This window comes from Macaca mulatta, chromosome 1 (assembly GCF_049350105.2).
Source record: "Macaca mulatta isolate MMU2019108-1 chromosome 1, T2T-MMU8v2.0, whole genome shotgun sequence".
NCBI classification, from domain to species: domain Eukaryota; kingdom Metazoa; phylum Chordata; class Mammalia; order Primates; family Cercopithecidae; genus Macaca; species Macaca mulatta.
Genome location: NC_133406.1, coordinates 218,898,165 through 218,924,895, shown reverse-complemented (window position 1 = coordinate 218,924,895; position 26,731 = coordinate 218,898,165). Strand labels below are relative to the sequence as shown.

Here is a 26,731-nt window from a genome sequence, read left to right as displayed (position 1 = left end):
GACCTGGGTCCTAAGTACCACCACTGCTGAGTCACACTGTCATGTTGGAGTTTCTGGCTGAGGTGTAAGTGTATTTCTGTATCTTAATCCCATAAGATCTGAGAATATTCTTTGTTTTCACTCCATGCTTTATGCTCTGATACCCATGCAGACATCTTAAAGCACTGGACTGCTTGCTAAAACTCATTCTAGGATCCCATTCTTTGTTTTCTTATGACTTGGGTGGTGGTTACTTGCTCTGATAACATTGCTGAATAACTGAAGTGTATGCTGTTTCTAGAGTCTGTTCTAGTTGGTACTGTTGCACAATTAACACTTTTTAAATGTCTGAACCTTTCTGTTCTGGAAAACCAGTTTACTCTGAAATCTTGATTAATCCCATTCAGATATGTCATTGAACCTAGAAACAGGTAGCATGCCTGTTAGTCTGCTATTTGTGTCCTTCAGTTATTCAGGGGCTGAATTCACATAAGCCTGAAAGTGTAATAGATTTATTTCCAAAATGTGTTAGAAGTCAACATATTGCATTTTAATAAAAATTGCTTTCCTGCTCAGTTAACCTTGCTTGAGTCGAAGTTTTTGGTCAGTTGTCTGCTCTCCCAATAATGGGCTTAAGATCAACATTCTAGCATTTTTCTTAAGGCACATTGCTTCTGTGAATTCAGCTCATTTAATCCGGACTGCTGTTGTACCTGCTAGTCTTTCTAATCCTCTAACCTGGCTGCTATTCTCTCTCCTCCCCTCTGTCTTGTAGAGAGGTCTGAAGAATGTGTTTGATGAGGCTATCCTAGCTGCCCTCGAGCCTCCGGAAACTCAACCCAAAAGGAAGTGCTGTATATTCTAAACTGTTTTCTCCTTCCCTTCTTTGCTGCTGCTTCCTGTCCCACTACTGTAGAAAGATCGTTTAAAAACAAAGGAATAAAACCATCCTGTTTGAAAGCCTCTGCGTCTTTTTACTCACCACCTTAGAGCAACCTCTGTATTAGTTTTTGATCAAGAATGCAATATCTTATAGAAATTTTTTGTGATCAGTAGTCAAGTTGGACTTGTTTTAACTTTCTGCTGCTTGAGTTGCCTGATGCTCAGAGCTTTTTGGTTTGGATTACCATTGCAAAAGGGAACTTGGTCTGGCATTAAGAGTGTCCTCTTGGAGAAAATAACAAGAGTTTTAACACTTCTAGATCTTAGTTCTAGATGGAGAAAGTAACACAAACATCATTTTACTCTTATGATCAATTGTTAATTGTAATTGCATGACAAACCTTATGGAAAAGGGGTGACCTTCTAGTAGAGTGTAACGGGGAAGGGAGGATTCTTTTCTGGTTTTCCTTTGTGCAGTGAAACTTTGTGTTGCTGTTGCTTTGGCTGTCTGTGCTGTAGTGGAGTATTTGTCAGTCTGGGGTGGGGAAGATATTGATGTATCTGCTACTGCTTTATGAGTTCATTTGTTACGTTATCTTTTAAGAATAGCATCCATTTAAACAGTTGACTTACAGTTTGTTAATGTTGAGATGTAAAGCTGCCACCTTTATATTTTCCTGCTTCTGATTTTATTGTGAGGGAAATATACAATTGTGGTTACCTTCAAATTTTGAAATTAAAAATATACAACTGTTTGTATAAATGCCTGATGAAGCTTTATTCCTGTTGCACTGACTGGCTCTAATTTTACGTATGTATCAGGTACCCACATTTTTGCTCCCTTGAATCTCCTTGACTCTTAACTGGTGGGATAAAGGGAGTTCAAAGTGACTATCTTTGCAGCTACCATAATCTCTCTCTCTTTGCCTGTGCCTTCCATAGAATAAGGATGCCACTGACCCGTGCCCGTCCTCTCAGTCCTGTTTCATATCCAGCTGTTTCATTTGAATGCAGAGCTGCTTCCCTTGTTTTTATGTAAAATGTTTTAGCAGCACATTACAAAACTCATATTGAATGAGCAAATGACACGTGTGCTTGTTTGCTTCTTGTGACATACATTGGTCTGCACAAAGTTTTCTCAAAGGACCACTGTCTCACTCATGAATATCTGCTCCTCTGCTCCTGAATTGCTGAGTCCTTCCAGTGCCTTGGACAAATCTTGGTGAAGTGAGATTATTGTGTTGAGATTCAGGGTTGTTTTTAATGTTTCTTTCTTTGCCAACTCTTGGGGGTTTGAATGGTTTAAATTTGAACTCCAACTTTATTATACTGAAAATCAGACCGCCCATTTTTTCTTTCTACCCCTTTTCAGAAAGGCCTAAAGAATGTATTTGACGAAGCAATATTGGCTGCCCTGGAGCCTCCAGAACCGAAGAAGAGCCGCAGGTGTGTGCTGCTATGAACATCTCTCCAGAGCCCTTTCTGCACAGCTGGTGTCGGCATCATACTAAAAGCAATGTTTAAATCAAACTAAAGATTAAAAATTAAAATTCGTTTTTGCAATAATGACAAATGCCCTGCACCTACCCACATGCACTCATGTGAGACAAGGCCCATAGGTATGGTCCCCCCTTTCCCCTCCCAGTACTAGTTAATTTTGAGTAATTGTGTATTGTCAGAAAAGTGATTAGTACTAGTTTTTGTTTTGTTGTTTGAAAAAAAAAAAAAAAAAAAAAAGTAGTGGGTTTTTTTTTGGTTTTTTTTTTTTTTTTTGGTTTAAAAGCAAGGCATGCTTGTGGATGACTGTAACAGACTAATTGGAATTGTTGAAGCTGCTCCCTGGTTCCACTCTGGAGACATCTGGGACATCTTAGTGTTTTTTTTTTTTTTTTTTTTTCCCTCCTCTTTTTTGGGGGGGAGTGTGTGTGGGGTTTGTTTTTTAGTCTTGTTTTTTTAATTCATTAACCAGTGGATAGCCCTTAAGGGGAGGAGGACGGATTGATTCCACATTCCACTTCCTAGATCTAGTTTAGAAAACATGTTCCCCATCTGGTGCTCTTAGGAAGGAGTATAGTAAATGCCTCATTTAATAACATACTCCTTTTTGAAAGTTGCCTTTTCTCTCCACCCTTGAGTAGATCCAGTATTTGATGAAACTCATGAAAGTGGGTGGAGCCTGTCTTGCCCCTCCTCTTTTCTAGGACGCACTATATGTGACTGTGACTTTCAAGGACATTTGTTTGCCATTCACTGTTTTTTTTGGGAAGTTGATTTCTAACTTCTTTCACTGATAAATGAAGAAAAGTATTGCACCTTTGAAATGCACCAAATGAATTGAGTTTGTAATTAAAAAAATTTTTTTCCCTCTCAGTCATTGTCTTATATGCTTAGCGTAGATTTGCAGCTCAGTAGTATATGGTGTTCCTAGAATGCAGCTGAAGACCTGGTATGTAGAGGAAATACGAGGGGTGGTGCTAGAAGACAGACATCTGTGGAATGATTCACATCCTCTCAAGTTAGGAGGATGGAGGCCTGCTTCATTAAGAAGCTGGGGGTAGGGTGGGGGTGGGGAGAACACTTAACAACATGGGGACCAGTCAGGGGAATCCCCTTATTTCTGTTTTGCATATGAGGAACCCTAGAGCAGCCAGGTGAGGCTCTCTAGTTTAATAAAAATCATGGAAAGAGTCTTAATAAAGACTCTTAATAAGTGCTAATAGGGATTTTATCAGCTTATTTTGGTTGCAGTTTCCAATTTTTAAAAATATTGAGGTAATCTTTCCCACCTTCCCAATCCTAATTCTTGTAGATTCATTAGTGTTGAACCAATGCTTTCTCATGTCTCAATTCTTTGTATATGCATTCTTTTCAGATGTATTAAACAAACAAAAACCCTTCACAAGCCAGCCTGAGGGTTGTTATTTTCCCTCCGTCTCTTACTTTTCAGATACATAGGAGTGGGAACTTGACTCTTGATAACATCAATTTCTAACAAACTTTGAGATAAAATTTTAAAGCTTTATTATTTTTATTTTATTTTCTGGCATTTAGTTTGAGATAATACTTGGCCCTCTATATGTTCAGGTTTGTGCTTTCTCCCCTACGTTTGACACTTCCCTTAAATACCAAGTAGGTCCATAATAATTCTTAGTGAAGCAGTGTTCAGGAAGCTCACTGCTCATGGTGGAAGGAAATATTAGTGTACCTTTAATCCATAGATCATTGGAAAGCAGCTCATTTCCCAAGTTTTCTGTATCATTGGTTCTCACACTTGGCTGCTTACTGGAGTGCAGCTTGAACAATGTGATTTTTAAGTTTTCCAGGCTTTCTAAAATGTAGCCAAGTTTGGGAACCAGCACACCTAGGTGGTTATCTCAAACTACTTCTATCAGAATACAAATTGTGTGCTGTGAATCTGAATGTGGGATACATTTTCTTTAGGTAGCAAGAAAGGTTTATTTACCTTTAGGACATTATACTGATCTGCTTGAGAATCTTAGAAACTAAGAAGCCTTAAAATCAGTTAAGGTTGATACACTGTGGTGTCATTTTGATAGTTCTCTGCATGGAGTCATGTTTGGCATGATTTGCATACTGTGCTAGAATTAAGCTGGGTTGGTTGAGAAGGGGTTAGGAAGAGGCAGATGTAAGCTTTAACAGTTCTAACCAAGAAATGCGTCTTATTTATTCCTTGTTGACCATACTAGGGAGAGATACCTGGATCATGTGATAACTCTGGAAAGCAGAGACGTATGTATCCTTAGTGTAGTCAGGGACATATAGATCCTTAACTATTGCTATATCTTTGTCCTAAAGCAATGCTTGACATGATACGGCTCTAGAAATAGTCATTGGATGGGTGTATTATTTTATAAATTAGTAAGTGAAATAAAGCAGGTCGAACAGTTGTGTCAGTGAATTACCCATGTATCAGAAGAACAAGGATGACAAGGGGATTGATTGAAGCTAATGTTTTCTTAAATATTTTCAAATTGATTTCTGCATGTCAGAAGAACTTGGGTAGCAAATGGATGCAGCTTAGGTTTTCCATTTAAATATTGTTTTCTGTTTGACTTAACAAACTTGTTTATAGTCATGACTTAGAAGGTGAGTGATATTCTCCAGGGAGTATGATTTAGAGGCTGGAAAGGGTTATAGGAAAGTCCTTACAGGCTTAGTTTGTGTCCGAATTTACAGCATTTAATACAATGTTAATATATTATTGCTATTTGTAAGTGTTTTACTGAACATCTTAGAAATAGGTCTTATAGTTTGTTAAAGTGATGTTCTTTAAGCAGGACTTCATGCCACAAGGGGAGTGTATTCTAAGGGGGAAGAAAAGGATTGTGGTTTGAAAGAACAATTGTAATATTTCCTTCATTTTGAGGTGTATTTTTCTCACATTTTCGTATTGTAATCTGGATACCTCTTAACATTGGTGTACATTTAGTGTAGTAGTACTTTTTCTCCTTTTGTCCTACAAGTTGTCACTAAATTTGTGCTATCATAATTGTTACCTTCATAGAATGCATAAAATAGTGGTACTTCTTTTACTTCATTGTTAGGTTTGGACTATTTTCCTTTTTCCATTTGTGAGGTTAATTAGTGGTTATTTTGGTGCTGGGTGCTAAGAAACTCAGAATACAAGGGCCCTGCTCAAGAAGAATTGAAACTTAGTCCCTGCTGGGTACAAATTTAGAAATTTGTTATATAACTGCGGGGGGAAGGGACAACATTTCACTAGGAAGTAGCAACTCCATTATCTTTCAGGAAGGGCTGATGGTTAGGGCATCTCTGAATGATTATTGGAGGGAAGTGGCTTTATATCACACTTGTTTTCTGTAAGTCTTACTCTGTATCCACCCAAGTTCAGAGCATGGAGATTTAATTACATGGCCCAATCATGTTTTCTTTCCAGGGCTGCTGGAATACTTTATTTTTATTTTTTAAGTGAGACGGAGTCTCGATCTGTCGCCCAGGCTGGAGTGCAGTGGCGTGATCTTGGCTCACTGCAAGCTCTGCCCCCTGGGTTCGTGCCGTTCTCCTGCCTCAGCCTCCCCAGTAGCTGGGACTACAGGTGCGTGACACCATGCCTGGCTAATTTTTTGCATTTTTAGTAGAGACGGGGTTTCATCATGTTAGCCACGATGGTCTCTATCTCCTGGCCTTGTGATCTGCCCGCCGGCCTCCCAAAGTCCTGGGATTACAGGTGTGAGTCACTGTGCCCGACCAGAATGAATACTTTTAATTACTACTTCGAGTCTTTTTTCTAAGTGCCTCAAACAGTTAAAAAAAAAAATTCCTTATTTTATTCACTTGCCAGAATAATGTTGCATTTAACCATGCCAACAGTAGCTTATTAAAACAGCATTTATTTTTCTCATTCAAGAGTCAGCTGAACTTGTCTCTAGCCTTCGGATTGGGCTCAGGTGGGCTTCGTGTTTGTCATTCTGGAGCCTAGTTCCAGAGAGCAGTGGCTGCTTGAGTGTGGACTTGCTTGTGGTGGGCCAAAGAGGGGCAAGGGAAAGCGCATTTACACTTTCTCGTATTCCATTGCCCAGAGATGGCATATAGCCAATCAATCCTAAGTCAGTGCTGTTTGTTTATTATTTTTTTTAATTTTAGTTTTAATTTTTTTTTTTTTTTTGAGACAAGAGTCTTGCTCTGTCGCCCGGGCTGGAGTGCAGTGGCGCCATCTCAGTTCACTGTTCACACTAGTTCAAGCTATGCCTCCTGGGTTCGTGCCATTCTCTTGCCTCAGCCTCCCAAGTAGCTGGGACTACAGGTGCCCGCCACAATGCCCTGGCTAATTTTTTGTATTTTTAATAGAGACTGGGTTTCAAGACAGGTCTCAAAACTCCTGACCTCCTGATGCGCTCTCCTGAGCCTCCCAAAGTGCTGGGATTATAGGCATGAGCCACTGCGCCCGGCCTACTCATTCATTCTTATAGTCAAGTAGTAAATTCAACAAATAGGTTTTTTAAAGCAATTAAGGCACTGAGGATATACAGAGAGTAAAACAGATGTCTCCTGACTTCTACTTGGAATTTTCTTTCCCTTACAATTTTGATAGCTGCTTTCTCTTGAATAACTATGTCATCTCTTTCTACTTTGCATTGCTCTCAAGAGAGTAATGTAAAAGTTTTATCTGTGCATGCATATCCATGACACACATTCATTTGTCATTATTTATCAAAAACCTGTTCCCTTCCCTGGCACTGGAGACATTGGAGAAGGACAGTCTCAAGCAGTGCAGAGATGTAAGCAGGCAGAGGTAAGGACTTTGGTCTTAATGGCCTACACGGTGCTCCATCCACTGACTATATTCTGTGTGCCTGCGTTGTGGTGTGGGTGGTCAGTTGGAACCCCGATGGGTATCTGGGCCACTGCCCAGGCCACACACAACCTTTGTGCAAAGGCCCTTCCAAAGACACTTGGTGAACGACTTGTAATAATTTAGTGATTTTATTTTTTGAAGAACAAGGCATTTGGTTGCTACCTGCTAGAACTGTTAGAGTAAATACACAGATTTATTTGTGCAGTGCACAACTTGGACAGTTCATACACCATGTTGTATTGACATGATTGTTATTCTACATTGTATTTATTTAGATAGTGGGATTTAAAATAGGCTAAGATGGAGAACTGCGTGGGGAACAATTTTGTAATCCTTTTTAGTTCATAGTTCATATGTCACAATCACAGAATTGAGACTAGCTAATTTAAATCCCTGCATCTTGCACATGGTGAGGAAAGGTGAGGACATTTAAATGACTTTTTCCTGTCACTACACAGCTGTATGGTAGCAGAGCTGGGTGTGAAACCTGCATTCCTGGCCTTTCGTTTTGTAGTACTTACAGTGCTGTGTTAGGTCCAGTTTACCTCTTAAATCTGTATTCTTTTTTTTTTTTTTTTTTTGAGACTGGGTCTTACTCTGTTGCCCAGGACTGCAGTCTCTGCCTCCTGATTTCAGGCAGTTCTCATGCCTCAGCCTGCCTCCCAAGTAGCTGGGACTACAGGCATGAGCTACCATGCCTGGCTAATTTTTGTATTTTTAGTTGAGATGGGGTTTCACCATGTTGGCCAGGCTGGTCTCGAACTCCTGACCTCAAGTGATCCGCCCGCCTCGGCCTCCCGAAGTGCTGGGATTACAGGTGTGAGCCACTGCGCCTGCCCTGAAATGTGTATTCTTAAGTCCCCCTGTCAAAGTCAAGTACTGCCTTCTTGTGGCTCTACCTAGTTTCTCTTAGAATCTCTGTATATGTCTTGTTTTGCTGCCATCAGGTAATTTGTGCATTAGAACTAACTTGTGACAGAACAGTTACACTTCTGTGAAGTTAGACACTTGCCTCTTAGAAGCATATCCAATGAGTCATTAAAGCCCTGCGTTGTAGAAAAATGTGAAATATATCTAATAAAGGAGTACAGTGGGAGGTTTAAAAGCACATTGCTGATTAGTGGGGTCAAGATGGGAGGAAAGCCCTGATTTTAATGCAGTATCATAGTCTCATAGGTGATTTCCCCAAAAGCAAATAAATGCTCAATGGATTTTGGGTCCACCATGCATTCCTTCTCTGAAGTAGAAGTGACAGATTTTTGGCTGGGCGCGGTGGCTCAAGCCTGTAATCCCAGCACTTTGGGAGGCCGAGATGGGTGGATCACGAGGTCAGGAGATGGAGACCATCCTGGCTAACACAGTGAAACCCCGTCTCTACTAAAAAATACAAAAAACTAGCCGGGCGAGGTGGCGGGCGCCTGTAGTCCCAGCTACTCGGGAGGCTGAGGCAGGAGAATGGCGTAAACCCGGGAGGTGGAGCTTGCAGTGAGCTGAGATCGGCCACTGCACTCCAGCCTGGGTGACAGAGCGAGACTCCGTCTCAAAAAAAAAAAGAAGAAGTGACATATTTTCAAGGCAAAGGTAAGCATAGCATTTTCTTAACGCTATTAAAATAGAGCACAGCATCATAACCGTTCTGTTTGCTCTGATGTATCCCGCAGAGCAGTACTTTTCTTGGTGTGAACTGTGGGCCGCTTATCTCAAGTCATCAGGATTCCTGGACCCTGTAGGATTTACTCTCAATCTTTAGGGGTAGAGACTAGGCGCCTACATTTTGAACAAGCATCTTTTTATTTTGATGAAGTTTGCATTATTGCTCCTAACAACATGCCCTGTGGCAGGTAGCTTCCATGTTTCTGGCCTCTATCTGTAAAATTGCATACTTATTGTTGAGGTTTTAAATGCAGTTCACGTTCCTGGTTGGTCAACAATTAGATGGGAAGGCTAAAAAAAATGCTCCTGAGATTCTGAATCTGTAAGTTTGTGATGGGACCTGAGAATCAATCTAATTTCTAAAAGAGTCCCAGATAGAACTTTGATTAGCAATGTTTAGGGACCAGTGCACACCTTGGTGATAGAACCTTTTTGAAACTTTCAAAAGTTAAAAGGGTTCTGTGTAATGTTACCTAAGAAGCTTATTTTTAAAAAAGGAAAACAGTGCTTAGGGCCATATTGTTTTGAAATAGGATCTGAGCACCATTTAAATTTTCATAAAAAATAATTTTTTGGAGGCATCATTTCTTTAAAGCCCATCAGACTAATGCGCTATTGGTTTGAAACCCATGACGAGATGATTTCTTGAGGATTTATTTATGTCAAACATGAATTTTAGAGTATTTCTGGGCTATAGGTCATTACAACTTATTTATTTTTTGGAGACAGGGTCTCACTCTGTCACCCAGGCTGAGTGCAGCGTTGTGGTCTTGGGTCACTGCATCCTCGACCTCCCCAGCTCAAACGATCCTCCCACCTCAGCCTCCCAAGTAGAAGGTACTACAGGTGTGTGACGCCATGCCTGGCTACTTTTTGTTTTTTTGTAGAGATGGGGTTTTGCCATGTTACCCAGGCTGGTCTTGAACTCCTGAGCTGATCACCCACCTCGGCCTCCCAGAGTGCTGGATTACATGAGCCACCGTGCCCGGCCAGGTGTGGATTTCTGAGTGGAGGGAATGTGAACAAAGGAGGGCCCAGGCATGTTTGCAGAGTGGCTGGGGGCTCTGTTTCACCACCGCATAGGGACAGGTGCAGTAGGAAGAACGGTAGCCTCAAGGCCCCCGTAAGTAAATTAGTGCATTAAGGAAGGAATATTAATCACATCCAGGAGGGCTCTGCCCTAACTGCTAAAGATCACAAAAGAAATGGGGACATACTCTGGCGAAATAACAGCTTTGTTAATTGAACTCTTACTGTGTGCTTTGCATTGTGTTAAGCACATGGTGTTATCACACCTGTTACTCACAACAGCTCTGAGGTTGATAGTACAGGTATCTTCTTTTTATGGAGTAGGACTCTGAGACATCATCGCTTGGTGTCTGTAGCCAGAGTTGGAGATCGTATCTGTCTGATTTTGGAACCTGTGTGCTTATTCATTACATATCTTATGTGGAAATAAAATGTATGTGACTAATTACAAAGCTGGAAATTGTAGTTCAAGCATCATATAGTGCACAGGACAAGCAAAGCAGCATAAAAGGCTTCATCTGTAAGGGTAGGTTTGTTGGGTAGGAACTTTTTGTGGGAGGTGACTTTAGGATTGGTTGTAGCATGAGAGAATGACATCTTCCTTTAGAGGATCTAAAGGTGTAACTTTAGAGGATTGTAGGGTGCCTTTGCCCATTGTGTCATTTGGTCCTTTTAAAAATTTGAGTGTTTATTCTGTACATGACTCTTTGAAGCCCTTGTGTGAAGTAACTCGGTCTTCTCAGCAATCCCCCGTTTTTTCATATGTGGAAACTGAGGCATGTTATGATACGAAACTTGTCCAAGAATTCAGAGCTAGTAAGTGAGGGAGCTGGGATTTGAATTTAAGTAGTCTGTCTCTAGAGTCTGCTCAGTTGACCTTTTTTTTTTTTTTTTTTTTTTTTTTTTAAAATTATAGTAGGCCTGTGAGTTGGGAAGAGCAGGGTTTGTTTGGTGAGAAAGTTCCTCCTTAGTGAATACCCAAGGTCTGAGGAGGGCTAGGAGCCAGCTCTGCAACCTGGCTCTCTTCTTTCATTCGCTTGACCCAAGCATAGGGAGATGACTGGGGCTCTGGCTACATCTTCGCAAGTGGTCAGGGATCCTCATGCAGTTTTTGAGTTTAAGTAGTAAACTCCTAAACTTCAAATCATGTTTGTGTTATTGATTTCACTTGACCTCAGTTACAACTCTGTATAAGAGGCAGGGATGGATGATGTCATTTGTCAAATGGCAAAACTGAGGCGAAACAACTTGGCGTTGGTGTTGTGCAAAGTACATGCATAGGCTTTGGATTTGAGTTTGGCTCTGCCACTAACTTGATCTATGTCTTCAGGCAAGTAACTTAAATGCTGTGAGTGTTGCATTCTCTGTGAATGGAAATAGCTGTACTTTGCCCAAGAGTTGTGAGAACTACATGAATTGCTATATGTGAAGCTCTTAGCACAGTGCCTGGCAAGTAGAAGGTACTCATCTGTGAATGGGGTAGATAGCAGCTGTCATCATCACTGTCATCATTTTGGCTCACATCAAATCAGAACCAGAAAACCCTGTTGACTTCTGGGTCTGAGGCTGCTGTATCAGTGAGGGACTTCCTCCTCATACTCATTGCCAGGAGTAGGGTAAGGCTTTTAATTTCACCTCTGACCAACTCTGATAGGGCTGGAAACGTGTATGGAGTTCCAGACCCACTATGGGGCCCCAGTGCCAACTTCTTAGCCCTCCTTTGTAAGGTTTGCATTAGTCTGATGGGAGAGGAATTTTTTTGTCTTGATTCTGAAGCTATTAAAGAAATGTTCCTTTTTCTCCATAACTTGAGGATTTCACAGTTGTATTGGAATTATTGGTGTTAAGCAGTTAGATCCATCCCTTGGCAGCTTGTTGAAGGGTGGGCGGGCACCTGTGAATTATTCACTGGCTTCGTGTAAGAATGACTTTACTGGAGGGTGCTGAGTTTGTGATTATCTCCTCTGCTGTTAGAAAACTCTGTGAACTCTGGTACATACAGCATGATGAATCAAGTCACGTTTTTGCTCCTAGCTTGCATTATGGTGCTTGATATTATATCTTCATTTCTCCCATGGTAGTAATAACACTGTTGGAAAGAGCTCTCATTTGGGAGTTGAAGACCCAGGTTCTAATTGAGGTATCAGAGTTTCCTTGGGCAAGTTGCTATACCTTTTTGGGCCTTGGTTTCCTCATCTCAATAAAATGAGTTTCTGTTCCTTTTTGGTTTGTGTCTTTTTTTCAGTAGTCTTTCTTTTTGGTTTGTGTCTTCCTTTTCCTAAACAAAAGCTTATATAGAGCCCCACTATAGAAACAGAAAAGGTGTATGAAACAGAGATGCTGTAGTCAAGGCAGGCCCAGCAGTTTTGCTCTTCCCACCGCCTCCTTGTCACAGAGATAAACTTTGTGCAGCCCTAGTAACCTCTAAGGTATTGCCAAGGAATTTGACCACCACCAGTGCAGGATCGTTTCTGTAGCCTCTTATGTTTCAGGATTTTTTGCTAGCAGGTAGTTAACAAAAATCTATAAAACCTGTATACTAAATATACAAGTAGACTAGTGAGTCTTTAAGAATTTTGTTTGATTATGGCCGGGCGCGGTGGCTCAAGCCTGTAATCCCAGCACTTTGGGAGGCCGAGGCGGGTGGATCACGAGGTCAGGAGATCGAGACCATCCTGGCTAACATGGTGAAACCCCGTCTCTACTAAAAATACAAAAAAAAAACCTAGCCGGGCGTGCTGGCGGGCGCCTGTAGTCCTAGCTACTCGGAGGCTGAGGCAGGAGAATGGCGTAAACCCGGGAGGCGGAGCTTGCAATGAGCCGAGATCGCGCCACTGCACTCCGGCCTGGGTGACACAGCGAGTCTCCGTCTCAAAAAAAAAAACAAAAAACCTGTATACTAAATATACAAGTAGACTAGTGAGTCTTTAAGAATTTTGTTTGATTATGGCCGGGCGCGGTGGCTCAAGCCTGTAATCCCAGCACTTTGGGAGGCCGAGATGGGCGGATCACGAGGTCAGGAGATAGAGACCATCCTGGCTAACATGGTGAAACCCCGTCTCTACTAAAAAATACAAAAAACTAGCTGGGCGAGGTGGCGGGCGCCTGTAGTCCCAGCTACTTGGGAGGCTGAGGCAGGAGAACGGTGTAAACTCGGGAGGCGGAGCTTGCAGTGAGCTGAGATGCGGCCACTGCACTCTAGCCTGGGCGACAGAGCGAGACTCCGTCTCAAAAAAAAAAAAAAAAAATTTGTGATTATTATCCATATAGGGATCATCTTTGATGAGTCTAGATTTTTACTGATATAGTTGAGAGATTCTAAGTTTGGTTCAGTCTGTAGTGTTTTTAAAAAATACGTATAGCAGTAACCAGTAAAGACTGAGTTGGTTTTTGTTTATAGGATAAATATGGCTACTGCTGCTTTTTTTTTTTTTTTTTTTTTTTTTGATATGAAGTTATGCTCTTGTTGCCCAGGCTGGAGTGTAATGGCATGATCTCGGCTCACCGCAACCTCCACCTCCCGGGTTCAAGCAGTTCTCCTGCCTCAGCCTCCTGAGTAGCTGGGATTACAGGCATGTGCCACCACGCCCATCTAATCTCTTGGTATTTTTGGTAGAGATGGGGGCTTCTCCATGTTGGTCAGGCTGGTCTCGAACTCCCAACCTCAGATGATCCTCCTGCCTTGACCTCACAAAGTGCTGGGATTACAGGCGTGAGCCACTGGGCCTGGCCAAATACGGCTTCTTAAACAGCCACAGACAGCATATTTTTCTGCCTTATGGATCACTTCCTTTTGGGAGTACCAGTAGGATCCAAGCATAAATATAACTCAGTGGTAAAATTAGCTCCCTTTATACAGACTTAACTGTCTCCCTTCTTGTAAGTATCCTGGCATTCTTCATTACAGTTTATGTAAAATAGCATATTTCCTGTTGTTCTTGTTTCAGGAATCATTCTAGTGCCAGTTCTATGTAGAACCTTTTGATTTTAAAGAGAAAAACAGTATTAAATAGTAGGAAAAGCACATATATTTTGGAGTAGAAGGACTTAACTTTGAATCTGGCTCTGTTAATGACCAGTTCTGTTTGGGCAAACTGCTTTAGTTTTTGAGTCTTGATTTACACATCTGTAAAATCAAGCCAATTATGCCTGCTTACCTTTTGCAGATTTGTCATTAGGATTTAGGGATAAGGTACTCTTCTCCAATAAGCACTCAGGCAAAAGGATAGACAAAGCTTTGTATGATAGGGAGTTCTCATAGAAGAACAGCCAATTTTATAATGTTAGTGGGTACAAAATGGTAATTCGTCACTGTGATTTACTTTTGTTTAGGCATTTATTCATTTCAGGAATGCTTGTCTATATCTTGTCTGTTTTGTAGGAGGCAGTATAGAGTAGTATTAAAAACGTAGACTCTAGAGCCAGACTGCCTGGTTTTGAATCTTGGGTTCACTGTTTACTGACTGTGTGATACTGGGCAAGATATTTAACTTGGATGTTTTTCTTGTGAGGATAGTAGCAATACCACCTCACGGGGTTTCGTGAGGATTAGACAAGTTCATGTGCGTAAATTGCCTAGTACAGTGTTTGGTTATTTTTGTTAGCTGTTGTATGATTATCTTGAGGGAAGCTTGCTGCTTAGAGATCTTGAGACTTACAGAGCTAGCGCACATTGCACATATGTTTGAATTGAGCATTTCATGTAGTCTGTGTTGAATAGTTCAGATGGGTAGGAATGTAGTTCAAAAAACCTGTCAAGCAATCCCAGCAGTATTTTCTTTTTTTTTTTTTGAGACGGAGTCTCACTCTGTCGCCCAGGCTGGAGTACAGTGGCCGGATCTCAGCTCACTGCAAGCTCCGCCTCCCGGGTTCACACCATTCTCCTGCCTCAGCCTCCCGAGTCGCTGGGACTACAGGCGCCCGCCGCCTCGCCCGGCTAGTTTTTTGTATTTTTTTTAGTAGAGACGGGGTTTCACCGTGTTAGCCAGGATGGTCTCGATCTCCTGACCTCGTGATCCGCCCGTCTCGGCCTCCCAAAGTGCTGGGATTACAGGCTTGAGCCACTGCGCCCGGCCTCCCAGCAGTATTTTCTTTCTGGATAAGACCCCAGCTAGTGCTGAAATGTGGTGAGACCTGTGTTTCCTCCCTGAAAATAATGACCAAGATTTTACATTTGCACAGTGTGTCACATTCTTTCAGTTTATCCCCACAGTCTGTGAGGTGAGTAGGCCAAGGGTGGTAATTAATTACATTTTAAAATAAGGGTATGGTCGCTGGGAAGGAAAACAATTTGCTTAGAGTTGCACAGCTGTTTGGTGACTAAACTCCAGGCCTCTGTTTTTAGGCCAGTGTACTTTTATGCCAGCCTGATCCTGCTCTCTTCTGATAGAGGTTCTAAGGAATTGTTACCACGTAGTAACCAGTGATCTGTGAATCATGACCTTGGGGTTGAGAGTTGTAACCAGTGCCTTTTTAGCTCATAGAGCTCTTGGAGTAGCTAATGGTGCTTCCCCATGGGGTCAGTGGTGGGGTCTGATGCACCTCTGGGAATAATAGTAATAAAAGGAAGAAACAAAGTGTGATTTGCCTGATTGAGGGTGACTAGAAGTGACTTTGGGAACGCATCTAATTGTCTGTCAGTAGACTTATTTTGCCACATTCAGTCACTGCCTACAGTGATTTACAGCCATATTTCTTAACAAGCAACATTTTTCTTTGGTATGCCTTAGTGGTATACCTGGTATAGATCTAAAGGAACTGTATCTTTCCCTACATAACACTAGCAATGCAGTTCATTCATTTGTCCATAAATTCGTTTATTTAACAAACATCTGCTTAGTACCTGTATTAGTGTGTTCTCAACGCTCCTTATAAAGACATACCAAAGACTGGGTAATTTATAAAGGAAAAGAGGTTTAATTGATTCACAGTTCAGCATGGCTGGGGAGGCCTCAGGAAACTTACAGTCATGGCGGAAGGGGAAGCAAACACGTCCTTCTTCACATGGCGGCAGGAGAGAGAAGTGCAGAGCAAAGTTGGGGGTGGGGTGGGGGAAACCCCTTATAAAACCATCAGATCTTGTGAGAACTCATTATCACAAGAACAGCATGGAGGTAACCACCCTCGTGATTCAGTTACCTCCCTCCAAGTCCCTCCCATGACACGTGGGGATATGGGGATTATGGGAACTATAATTCAAGATGAGATTTGGGTGGGGACACAGCCAAACCAAATCAGTAACTCTCATGATGCAGCAGGATGACCAAGACAAAATTCTTACACTGGTGGAACTTACATTCTCGTAGGGGGAGGCAGACAGATGAAAAAAATGTGTATGTCAGAGATGGTGTTAAGTGCTGTAGAGAAAAAGTAGGGGACTCCACAGTCCCATCAGGTCTGATTACTTACACTTCTGGGATTTAAAAAACGAGATCCTTGAAAGTCTTAAAAGACTATAAGGAAATAAAACTCCTCAAAATCTAGGTTTTGTATATATCATAGAACCGTAAGTATTTTAAAGAGCTAGAAGATTCAGATTATGTTTGTTTATTCTCGATTTTAGTTGCTTTGAGGATATTATAGTCTTACTTGGTTCAAGTTAATTGAACTTGGTTCAGGCCAAGTTATCAGCGATGGGAATGATAATGATAGGTGAGTCTCTCAGCTTTAAAAAGACTGTGGGAAGGACTTTTAGAGGTTACTTAGACCAGCCCTCTCAATTTTGGCAGGGTGAGGTGAGTGTAACAGCTTTATTGAGATATAAGTCCTGTACCAAACAATTCACTTATTTAAAGTGTACAAGTCAGTGGTTTTTAGTTTATTCACAAAGTTGTGCAACTATCACCTGACAAATTTTAGAACTTTCTCTTTCCTTCAAAAACTCTATACCCTTTAGCTATCATCCCCTGAAACTTTCTGTCCCATCTGCCCAGCCCTAAACAACTGCTGAACCACTTCCTGTCACTGTAGATTTGCCCATTATGGATAGTTCGTATAATTATAATATGTAGTCTTTTTTAACCAACTGTTTCACTTAGCATGTTTCAAGGTTCATCCGTATGGTAGCATGTGTCATTACTTCATTCCTTTTTATGGCTGAATAGTATTCCATTGTATGGAGATACCACATTTGGCTTATTCATTCCATCAAATGATGGACACGTGAGTTATTTCCACTTTAGGTTACAATGAACATTGTGTACACATTTTTACGTAGTCTCTCAGTTTTCAGATGAAGCAAATGGAGTGGGGTGATTTGCCCAGTTCCCAGTGTAGTGTCCAATGCATTGTGGGGCTAGAGGAGGCAGTGGTGCCATCTACTTGACCAAGATCGTAGCTAGCCGTGAGGAGCTTGGAGCATGTAGAGATTTCTGGAAGAATTGAAATTATGTTTAGTTTCGGGGCCTTCTGTTCCTTCAGGAGGAGTGATACAACAGCATGAGGATGGACTTTGGTGTCACATTTTCTACTGAGCCTCTGTAATCCTGGACAAGTGACTTCTATAAGCCTTGGCTTTCTCGTTTGAAAAATAGAATTAATAACGTACCTTGCACTGTTGTGAAGACTAGCAATAATATAGGTAAAGCACTCACCAGTATACCTAGCTGTCTAAGTGGTATCATCATTTAGGAAGTTACTGGAAGGACCAAGGAAAATGACTGTGAGGTGGGCCTGTAATGATCCAGAGCAGCCACTAGATGGCAGAGAAACAGCAAGAAAAGAGTCGCTGGTTGTGCACCTGGAACTTAGCAAGGTTTCTTAAGCTTCTTTCTAATTGTCCGTGAGAGGAAAATACAGGCTCCCACATTGCTGGGAAAAGAGCCCACTGCCCACAGAATGTCATCACCCCATACCTGCAGCCTGTGCCGATACAGAAACATTACTGCACTCCAAAGCTGATGATCTTGCTTCTCATTTCTTAAAATAATTGCTGCCAATTCCCTAGACCCCAGTGTGCTTGATGGTCGTGAAATTACCTTTCAGTTAACCTTCAGCCAAGTATCAGTCTTCATTCTCCTTGTTTGTTTTATTTTTATTTTTTTTTAAATTGGGTCGTGAGTCAAGCCTTGGTGTAGAGTCTGTTGTTGGGGAACTTGCAGACCCAGACACCCTCTGTTTTAGACAGATACATTCCATCCCTACAAGCAGAATTAAACTTAGACTGTCAGGGAATAGTGAAATGTCTGTGTGTGGGATGGTGCTTGGAGAAAATTGGTCGATTTTAGGGCTGTTTAGGTTGTTTGAAATAGGTACAAGCAGAGAACTTTTGAGGGCAACCATTGGGACTGTTATACCAGATGACCTCTCCCTTCTTACAGAGTTCTGAGTCTATGTCGCCAGAATGGGTAAGTCAGTGGAAGGTTCACCTTTTCCCTGGGCCATTTAGGAGGACTTCCTGCTCTTGGTTTCTCTCAGTCCCCTTTTGCTGCCAAGGAGGGCAGTTGTGTTTCTAATGGAGTTGAGGCTGCCTGGTTTGTAGAGGCCAGTGAATTGAGGATAGAAAAAGCAGATGAGTTAGGGGCAAATTGGTGGGCTGGAAGTAGCCTTGAAAAAGATCATGTGGTCCAGCAATGAATGTTTGACTTAGGAAGACAATAAACCTCTAGTCCTGAGGCCCTGCAACCAGACTGAGAGGGTCGTGGGCAGGCCTGAAACTTAAGACAGAAGTATATGACTGAGGTCAGTTCCTGGGCCTCAGCAGGTCTGGTTCTTGTTCATTGGGAACCAAGTGGCTCTGGTCTGACACTATCTGATTTTCTTAATGTCTCTACTCTCTTAACCTGTGGTTGAGCCTCGCTGTCTAGCATGCTGTTGAGCACATAGTTCAGTTGTATGAACAGAAGAAAGGGAGAAAAGAGGGGAGTCAGGAATGCAAAAGAAGGCAACAGGGAAAAAGCTTGCACGGGTTGTAATACATTCTATTTATAAGGCTGCTGAAAAAATGCTTTCATGTTCATCTTCATAAAAGACTGTGAGGCAAGTAAAACAGGTGTTTATTTTATAAATGAGAAAACTGGCTTAGAGTTGAGTTTCTACAAGATTTTACAGATTGAACTGGAGTCTTTTGGTTCTGAATCCAGTGTTCCCTCTACTCAAACACCTTACTTTTGTGTGGGTGGTGCCTCTTCTCCCTTTTCTGTGGTTAAGAAGGCTAGAACTGGCCTTCTATTCATTCATAAAGTGGGTAAGAGTCATCCTTGGAAGTATGTAGGGATTTCATCCTTAGCACGTCTCAGGTCCCTGTTTCCCTCCATGAAGCCACATACCCTTGGGACAGGCTATTGCTCAGATTGAGGTAGAAGTGACTTACGGAAACTGGCCTGGCAGAGGCTGCTTTGGGTTCCAGATTAAGGAATGTGGGTTTTGCTTCCATCATACAAATTTTTCCCTTCATGTGTTAAAGGGAGTCCTCCTGCCCTTTTTGGGGTTGAGAAATCGGAAGAAGGAACTTTCTTCCTTTTTTTTTCTTTTGAGACGGAGTGTTGCACTGTTGCCTGGGCTGGAGTGCAATGACACGATCTCAGCTCACTGCAGCCTCTGCCTCCTGGGTTCACGCGATTCTCCTGCCTCATCCTCCTGAGTAACTGGGATTACAGGTGCACACCACCACACCCAGCTGATTTTTTGTGTTTTTAGTAGAGACGGGGTTTCACTATGTTGGCCAGACTGGTCTCGAACTCCTGACCTTGTGATCTGCCCACTTTGGCCTCCCAAAGTGCTGGGATTACAGGCGTGAGCCACCACGCCCGGCCAAGAAGGAACATTTTTTTCAAAAGCAGTTTTCAGGTTACCACCGAAGTTACAGGTTTTGGGATAAAACGAATCTAGGTTCAAACCTCTTTGTGCCATCTAATAGCTGTGGCTTTGGAGAAATCTATTAACCTCTAAGCTTTAGTTTCTTTATCCCTAAAATTATTGCTGTGTCGTAGGACTGGTGAGAATTAGAGATGTGTGCACGAGAATGGCATGTAGTGAGTGTCTTTACGTTCTAGCTGTTCATGTCTCTGCTGTGTGCTTCCAAGTTACCTTCTGCTTTGGGGTGCTGAGAGCAGGAATCCCGGGCCAAGGCCTGGTTTTGGGGAAGTTCACCCCAGGGGCTATAGAATCTGGTGCATTTTTATTTTCCCAGGAGAAGGGGGAGGATGTCTTTAAACTTTTTGCTGGCTGCTGGGCCCTGGGACAAAGGGGAGACAAGCCCCAGGGCTGAGACAATCATGTCTTTATTATCTCAGATGTCTCAGGCCTGTCCCCCGCCTGGAGATATATGGCTGGGAAGGCTAACTCCGTGGCCTCGGCGCGATTCCAGGTCCTAGGAATGTCTGGCTGTTTTATAGCAAACAGAATCACGCACAACAGCCCAGCATCCAGGCATCTCCACCCCAGCAAGCTCATTCTCCCCGCCAGCTTGTAAAACAGTGGGACCTACAGCAGTGTGACACAGGCCCCATGGCTCTTGGGGTCTCAACACCTTGGCATAGGGCAGCAGTCGTGGGCAATGTTGAACCCATCTGAGACTTTGGGCACAGGGCCAGCAGTGCAGGCCTGGCTGTATCCAGGGACCACCTTTCAGACCAGGCCCTGCCTGGCTTAGTTCTCACTTGCAAGCTATGGGCTGCCCTGATTCTAGCCTGTTTCTCTTCTTTTGACCCATTTGGGGAGCAGCTGCAGGGAGCCACTGAGAAGGCTTGTTTACAGATGCACTTGGCACAGGATGGGGAGACCAGCAGCGATGAGTCCTGAGTTCCAACTTCCAGCTGCTCCCAGGTGCTGAGAAGCCTTCTACTTTGGGCCCCGAAAAAACAAGTCCACACTGTTGTCTTTGGCTAGGGCTTCAGGAACTTGGAGATGAGGAGACTAGAAGACAGTGGGTCAGATAGCTGTCCAGGACGTCATCTATAACAAAGCCGTGTGGGCTGGCCCTCCAGGGAGGCCTTGCACAGGGACCATGGGTTGTGGACCCAGGCTGAGGCTCTTTTCTGGGGCCCTGAAAGGGGCATTAAGGGGCCTTGAAGTTCAGGGATAGTAGTGGGTAGAGATAGTTTAATCTGTTCCCTGGACTTGTTTATTATGGAGAGGAGTCCAGAGTAACAGTCATAGACCTGTAGCATTTTAGAAAAGGGCTGGAGCCCACTCCTGTGTGGCCATTCATCAGAGAGTCAGTCTATCTTGTACCTCTCTGATGGTCAGTAGATGGTTATGTTTTCTCCCCTAACATGCATGTCTCAGTTCATTTGACATTCAGTGCATCCTTCCCACCCTCAATATGAAATAGAAGTTCCAGATCCCACCCTGAAGGTGCTCACAGTTTAATGGGGGGTATGAATGTATAAGCAGTAGTATGTATGACACCATATGGCTTGTACCTCGGGAAGCACAGGTCTGTCAAAGGAGCATCAGCCCTTTTTTTCTGTAAAATGTGTTCTCTGCCCAACTGAAGTCTTGGGGAGCCTACTCTTAAACATCTACTGGCTCAGGATTCTCAGAATTGGAAGTGGGGGCAGGAACATTCTCTGATGTTAAAAGCAGTAATAGCTAATGACTGAGCCCTGGCTTTGTGACCAGCAATGTGCTAAGGGTTTTACATGCTGTATCTTCATGATAGCCCTGTGAGATGGCTACTCTTTTCATTCTCAGTTTATAACTGAGGAAACAAGTTAATGACTTGCCCAAGGTTCACAGCCAGTCCGTGGTAGAGCTGGAGTTATTTGACTCCACAACTTCAAAAAAAAATTATTTTTGAGAATGTTCTGAGCTTTTTTTCTTGTAACTGGTGCTATTGGTGGGATGTTGTGGCTAACTTCTTTACAGAAAATGTAAAAATTTCTAGAATAGAGTTGACATTAAGCCTCTTACATGTCAATAACTAAATTATTAGTTTACTTAAGTTGAAAGTAGTCAACTGGCAGTTAAAAGTGGTGTTCAGTATTTATTTCTATAGAAAAGTGGTAAGGTGTGGCTGGGCACGATGGCTCACACCTGTTAGACCATCCTGGCCAACATGGTGAAACCCTGTCTCTACTTTAAAATAAAATTAAAAAAATTATAAAGACAGATTCTCACTCTGTCATCCAGGCTGAAGTGTAGTGTGCAATCATAGCTCACTGTAGCCTTGAACTTTTTTTTTTTTTCCTTCTTGAGGCTGAGTCTTGCCCTGTTGCCTAGGCTGGAGTGCGTTGGTGTGGTCTCAGCTCACTGCAACCTCTGTTTCTCCAGTTCAAGCGATTCTCCTGCCTCAGCCTCCCAAGCATCTGGGATTACAGGCCTGTGCCACCATGCCCGGCTAATTTTTTGTATTTTTAGTAGAGACGGGGTTTCACCATGTTGGCTAGGTTGGTCTCGAACTCCTGATTTCGTGATCTGCCTGCCTCAGCCTCCCAAAGTGCTGGGACTACAGGCATGAGCCACTGCACCTTGAACTTGAACAAGCTGGCCAGCCTTGAACTTCTGACTCTAGAACTTGTACTACCAGCTCCCCTTGGGCGCAGTAACAGAATAGCTGGTGGACAAATGATGTGTAGAATTTGAAATGCTTATTTTATCAGATGAGAATAATAGAAAAAAAATGCTTATTTTAAAATCACTATTGTGTTGATTTGTTTTTAGTCACAAGATTTATTTTGAAATGACAGATTTAACAAAGCAGGGGTTTGTCTCTCAAAGGCAGGGGACATAGGTTAAAGGTTGAGAATCTCTTGCTTGCCAGCAAGTGGCTGCTTCAGTGGGTGAGCTGTACAGAGCTGTGACCCTTGAGGGCACAGTGGAGGGGAGTAACCAGCTTTTCCCCTTGCCATACTGGGGTCCCCCTATCAAACTGAAGCCTGCTGTGGTTGGAAATGGGCACCTGAGCAGCTTGGGGACGAGGAATCACACCCACATTGAGTGTATCCTAGATTCTGAGATGAGAGGGTCAGGGTGTGTAGAGGGTTGTCACGCAGCATCTGGCTGTGCTGACTTGCCCAGGTGGGAAGGGTGAATGTGTGTGTCCCAGGTCAGAAGTGAAGGGAATGGGAGAGGGAACTATTCATTGGATGCCGACCTGCATTGTGGTTCAGTTCTCACAGGAGTTCTTTGAGATGGGACAGATGGGGAAGCTGTGCAACCTCAGCTCTCAGGCTTTTCCTGCCACACTATTTCCTGTTGTTCTGGAGAGCAAGTCTCAAGTCCCTTTTCCTCACACCCTTCTGATTGCGGGATTGAGCCGCTCCTCTCAGCCTGCCTCTTTCCCCATTGAAGCTGTCTGAATTCAGAGCAGCAGCCCCGGATCCTCTTGGTCACTTCTCTGGATCCACTCCAGCTCTATGATGAATCAGAGGGGCAGCAGCTCGCCCTGTCCTGGCTATGATAACCATCAGCCATTCTTGAAGCTTCCCAGGTGGCTCCAGCCGCTGTCCAAGAAGGGGATGGGGGAGGAGGCCCAGGTTGCAGGAGGTGCTGGAAGGAAGGAGGAGGAGAGATGGGAGAAGAGAGACCCAGCAAGCAAATTCTAGTGTCACAACCTGATGAGACCAGGAGCCTGGAATGCCATCCTTCACATGCCCAATACATATTTCCCTCACTCTTAAGGAAAGAGCCAGTGTTCTGGCCAGTGACTACCGTCAGCGTCCCCGATAGCCCTTCCCAGTCCATAGAGCACTTCCCCATACAGTGTTTCACTTGGACCTCCAGCAACCATAATGGTGGAAGTGTGGGGTCAGGAAGGCTGTGTAGAATAGAGGCTTTAGAATTAGAACTGGGTCCAGTCCTGGCCCTGCGGTATCTTCATTTCTACTTTACAGATGAGGTTAGGAGGTTTATGAACTTGCTTCAGATTCCTCAGGCTGCCAGCAATGAGGAATGAGACCCCAGGTCTTCTGATGCCTAGAAAGAGGCTTCATGAGGAGAGAAGGGAGACGCAAGCATCTATAGGGCTCTGGTTAGGTGCTGGTTAAAGTCCTGCTTAGGAATCTGCTTGTTGCTGTGTACTTACGATCTGTTTGTTTTCCTTCAATTTCCTAGTAAAAGATGTTTTTGAAAAATACCTCCGTTTGGCTGAACTGAAGGGGAAAAGGACTCGTCAACTCATCTATACCTTGGTTCAGGCAAGATGCTCTAGAGCCAGGTGTGGGAACAACTCAGAAGGGATTTGGACTGGATTGTCAGCCCCTTCCTGCTGCAGGCAGGCACCTGACAGCCAATCTGACAGGCCTGGAACTGGGCCTAAAGTTCTTCTGCCACGCCAGCCAGGGAAAGGGGTTGGGGGAGGGCTGCTGTTTCCAGCTATGGCTTTGTCAGCTCTAGCAATGTGACTCCAAGCTTTCTCATCCCCTGCCTTAAAGAGAAAGCTGTAGAGCGATGTGTAATTCTCCAGCAGAGTGACAGAGTCCAGCTTAGCTCAGCCAGAGACAGATTTCTTGCTCCTGTGTGGGGAGGGGTGGGCTCAAGGCTCTGAAGCCCTTTGGCGAGCAAGCACCAAGGGTAGGTCTACGCCAGTAGTGGAGTGAGGGAAGTGGAGGATCTGTGGGACTGAGGAGGGCCTCTGGTGACATATTCCATCCTGACCAGGTGCTGAAGCCTTAGGCTCCGATCTTGGGCAAGTCTCTTCCCTTCTGTAGGCCTCAGTCTCACCTGTCAAATAGTGATGAAGCCTACACCTGCCTCTCAGTTGGTTTATCTGATAGGAAATGTTTGTGTTCACTTGCTTGCCTATGAACATGACATGGGATAATGCTAGTAAATGGTGCTTTAGTGCAGGCCTGACCCACAGTCGGTGAGTTGCTCAGTAGATGGTGTGGTGTTGAGTATTGATAATTAGTAGTGTCCTGCATCGCTGTCTCAGGGAGGTCATGTCTGTTGCTTTCTCAACTAGAAGCTTCAAGGAGGCAACTGTTCCTGATGTTGCTACAAAGTCCATTTTTGACCCTTATATCTGGCACGAGGCCTGTGAGGACTTATGAAAAAAAGGGAGTCCTTGGGTAGGTGAGGAACCAAATTGAGGATGGAGGCTTTGGCTCAAAGGGGGATCAGGGCTGACGAAAGTGGAGTTGGTCTGGAATCAAGAAGCGGGGCTAGGCTGGGTGCGGTGGCTCACGCCTGTAATCCCAGCACTTTGGGAGGCTGAGGCAGGTGGATTTCTTGAGGTCAGGGGTTTGAGACCAGCCTGACCAACATGGTGAAACTCTGGGTGCCTGGAATCCCAGCCACTTGGGAGGCTGAGGCAGGAGAATCGCCTGAACCCACGAGGCAGAGGTTGCAGTGAGCCATTATTGTGCCACTGCACTCCAGCCTGGATGATGGAGTGAGACTCTGCCTCAAAAAGAAGTGGGGCTACATGAGAAGGGCCATGCCTGGGGCCTGCGTTCTCCCAGTGGCTGCCGAGTTGAGCTAATTAAGCCCAGAGGAGCCACTGCCTGGTCCAGGACCAGTCTGGCAAAGCCTGTCCTGGGTCCTTCCCGCTGGCTTTTGCACCATCTTCCACAGTGATCAGTCTCTGGGCCTCAGTTCCTTCTCCTGGGTCCCCCTTTCCCTTTGTTTTGAGGGTTCTACCTTAGCCTTCCCAAGTCTTGGGGTGCTGGTGGGGCTAGAGACTGGCACTGCTCCAAGGTCATACACAGAATCTGTTCTCTGGCTTGACTGAGCTCCTTGAGGGCAGGGGCCAGGTCTGAGTTGCCTCTGGCCTTTCCCTGTCCAGCATTGAGCCTGTAATCCTTGGGTCCTGACCAGAGGGCCCAGCCCTTGCTGGTCTCAGTTGTTGGGCTGGCCAAGGTGGCACAAGCTTGCATGAGGCCTTCTTCCTCACAGGTGGCACGAGGAGGTGGGGTGTGTGCTGAATTGGAATACATGGCTCCTTGTGTCCAGCTTCCTCTTCCCGACTGGCCCAAGGCTTGGGAACAGTGGCTGCCTTTCTGGGGCGGCCAGGGCACCTGGCCAGAGTGTGCTCTGTCGGGCACTGTCAGCTCTTCAGCAGGCCCCGGTCCTCTTCTTAACCTAGAGAAGGCCCTGGGTTATTGGTGTTGTTCTTGGCGGACCACCGAGCCCCTCAGCAAACAGGGAGGCGAGTGTGCACCCGGTCTGGGCCTGTTTGTGTTGGCCTCGCCAGGCGGGGGATTAGCTCAGCTGGGCTGCTAATTGCCTCCGAAGTGCCGGCCGGGATGCTGACAAGGGCTGGGCCTCTAGTCCCCTCCTCCCGCAGCAGGCACTGTGCCAGGCTTGGGGGCCTGGCCCAGAAGGGCCCCTTCTCTCCCCTGTCAGCGCCTGCTTGGCCTAGACCCTTGAGATGTGGGCAGGGGTCACCAGGACTGGCGGCTCAGGAAGGAATTGGGGGAGATGCTTATGAAGTCATCGACTGGGCCAGGCCAGGCCGTGTTCCACACACCCCTCCCCCACATGCCTCAGACTGCACCTCCCCAGCTCCCTTTCTGAATCAGACACTTTCTCCTGAAGCTCAGCACTTTTCTCCTCTTACTAGGAAGCTGCTGGCCTCCTTTGCCCAGACGCCCTCACCTCAGTCGCTGCTCTGAGCTCCCGCAGCATCTTCTCTCCTCTTATCTCTTTATCCCTGTCTTCCTCACATCTGTCCTCCCTCTCTGCCTTTTCCTCACTCTGTGTCTAGCCTTTCTTAGTCTCCCGCAGTTGTCTAGTTCCTAGACTTCCCTTCTGTCCTGTTTTCCTGTGTTCTCTGGCCTTTGCTTGGCCTCTGCTGCTCCCCAGACTTCCCATGGACTGGTTGTTCTCAGGAAGAGGCTGAGAAGGAGGTCTGCTTTGTCACTGCATTTTCATAGCTCTCCCAGAGAACTTCAGGCCCAAACTCTGAGGGCAGCTACAAGGATGGAGCCTGGACATAGGCTCTCTGCAAGCGGACCCAGCCTGGGAGCC

The 26,731-nt window shown here is 44.4% G+C and overlaps 1 protein-coding gene and 2 long non-coding RNA genes across 13 annotated transcripts in view; 2 read left to right on the top strand and 1 right to left on the bottom strand.

Annotated features, from left to right (window-relative positions):
* Window positions 1-3,763, top strand: part of CDC42 (cell division cycle 42) — a 41,376-nt gene extending 37,613 nt beyond the window's left edge. For 6 of the 11 annotated variants that reach the window (XM_015130143.3, XM_077984572.1, XM_077984384.1 and 3 more), the window contains one exon: window positions 2,234-3,763. In XM_015130143.3, coding sequence (XP_014985629.1) covers window positions 2,234-2,323 — 90 coding nt within the window. In that variant the 3' untranslated portion in view covers window positions 2,324-3,763. Of the gene's footprint in view, window positions 1-754 lie in introns of all 11 variants that reach the window. The other 5 variants (XM_015130151.3, XM_077984744.1, XM_077984699.1 and 2 more) reach the window with 2 other exon arrangements.
* A 3,997-nt stretch (window positions 3,764-7,760) lies between these two features.
* On the top strand, window positions 7,761-12,099 carry LOC144335431 (uncharacterized). Its single transcript, XR_013406284.1, has 2 exons — window positions 7,761-7,864; window positions 8,629-12,099. It is a non-coding gene; the product is annotated as an uncharacterized LOC144335431 (long non-coding RNA).
* LOC144335427 (uncharacterized) lies at window positions 11,347-14,236 on the bottom strand. The gene is made up of 2 exons (XR_013406282.1): window positions 13,602-14,236; window positions 11,347-12,185 (listed from the first exon to the last, which is right to left on the bottom strand). It is a non-coding gene; the product is annotated as an uncharacterized LOC144335427 (long non-coding RNA).
* Between the last annotated feature and the right edge of the window lie 12,495 nt (window positions 14,237-26,731).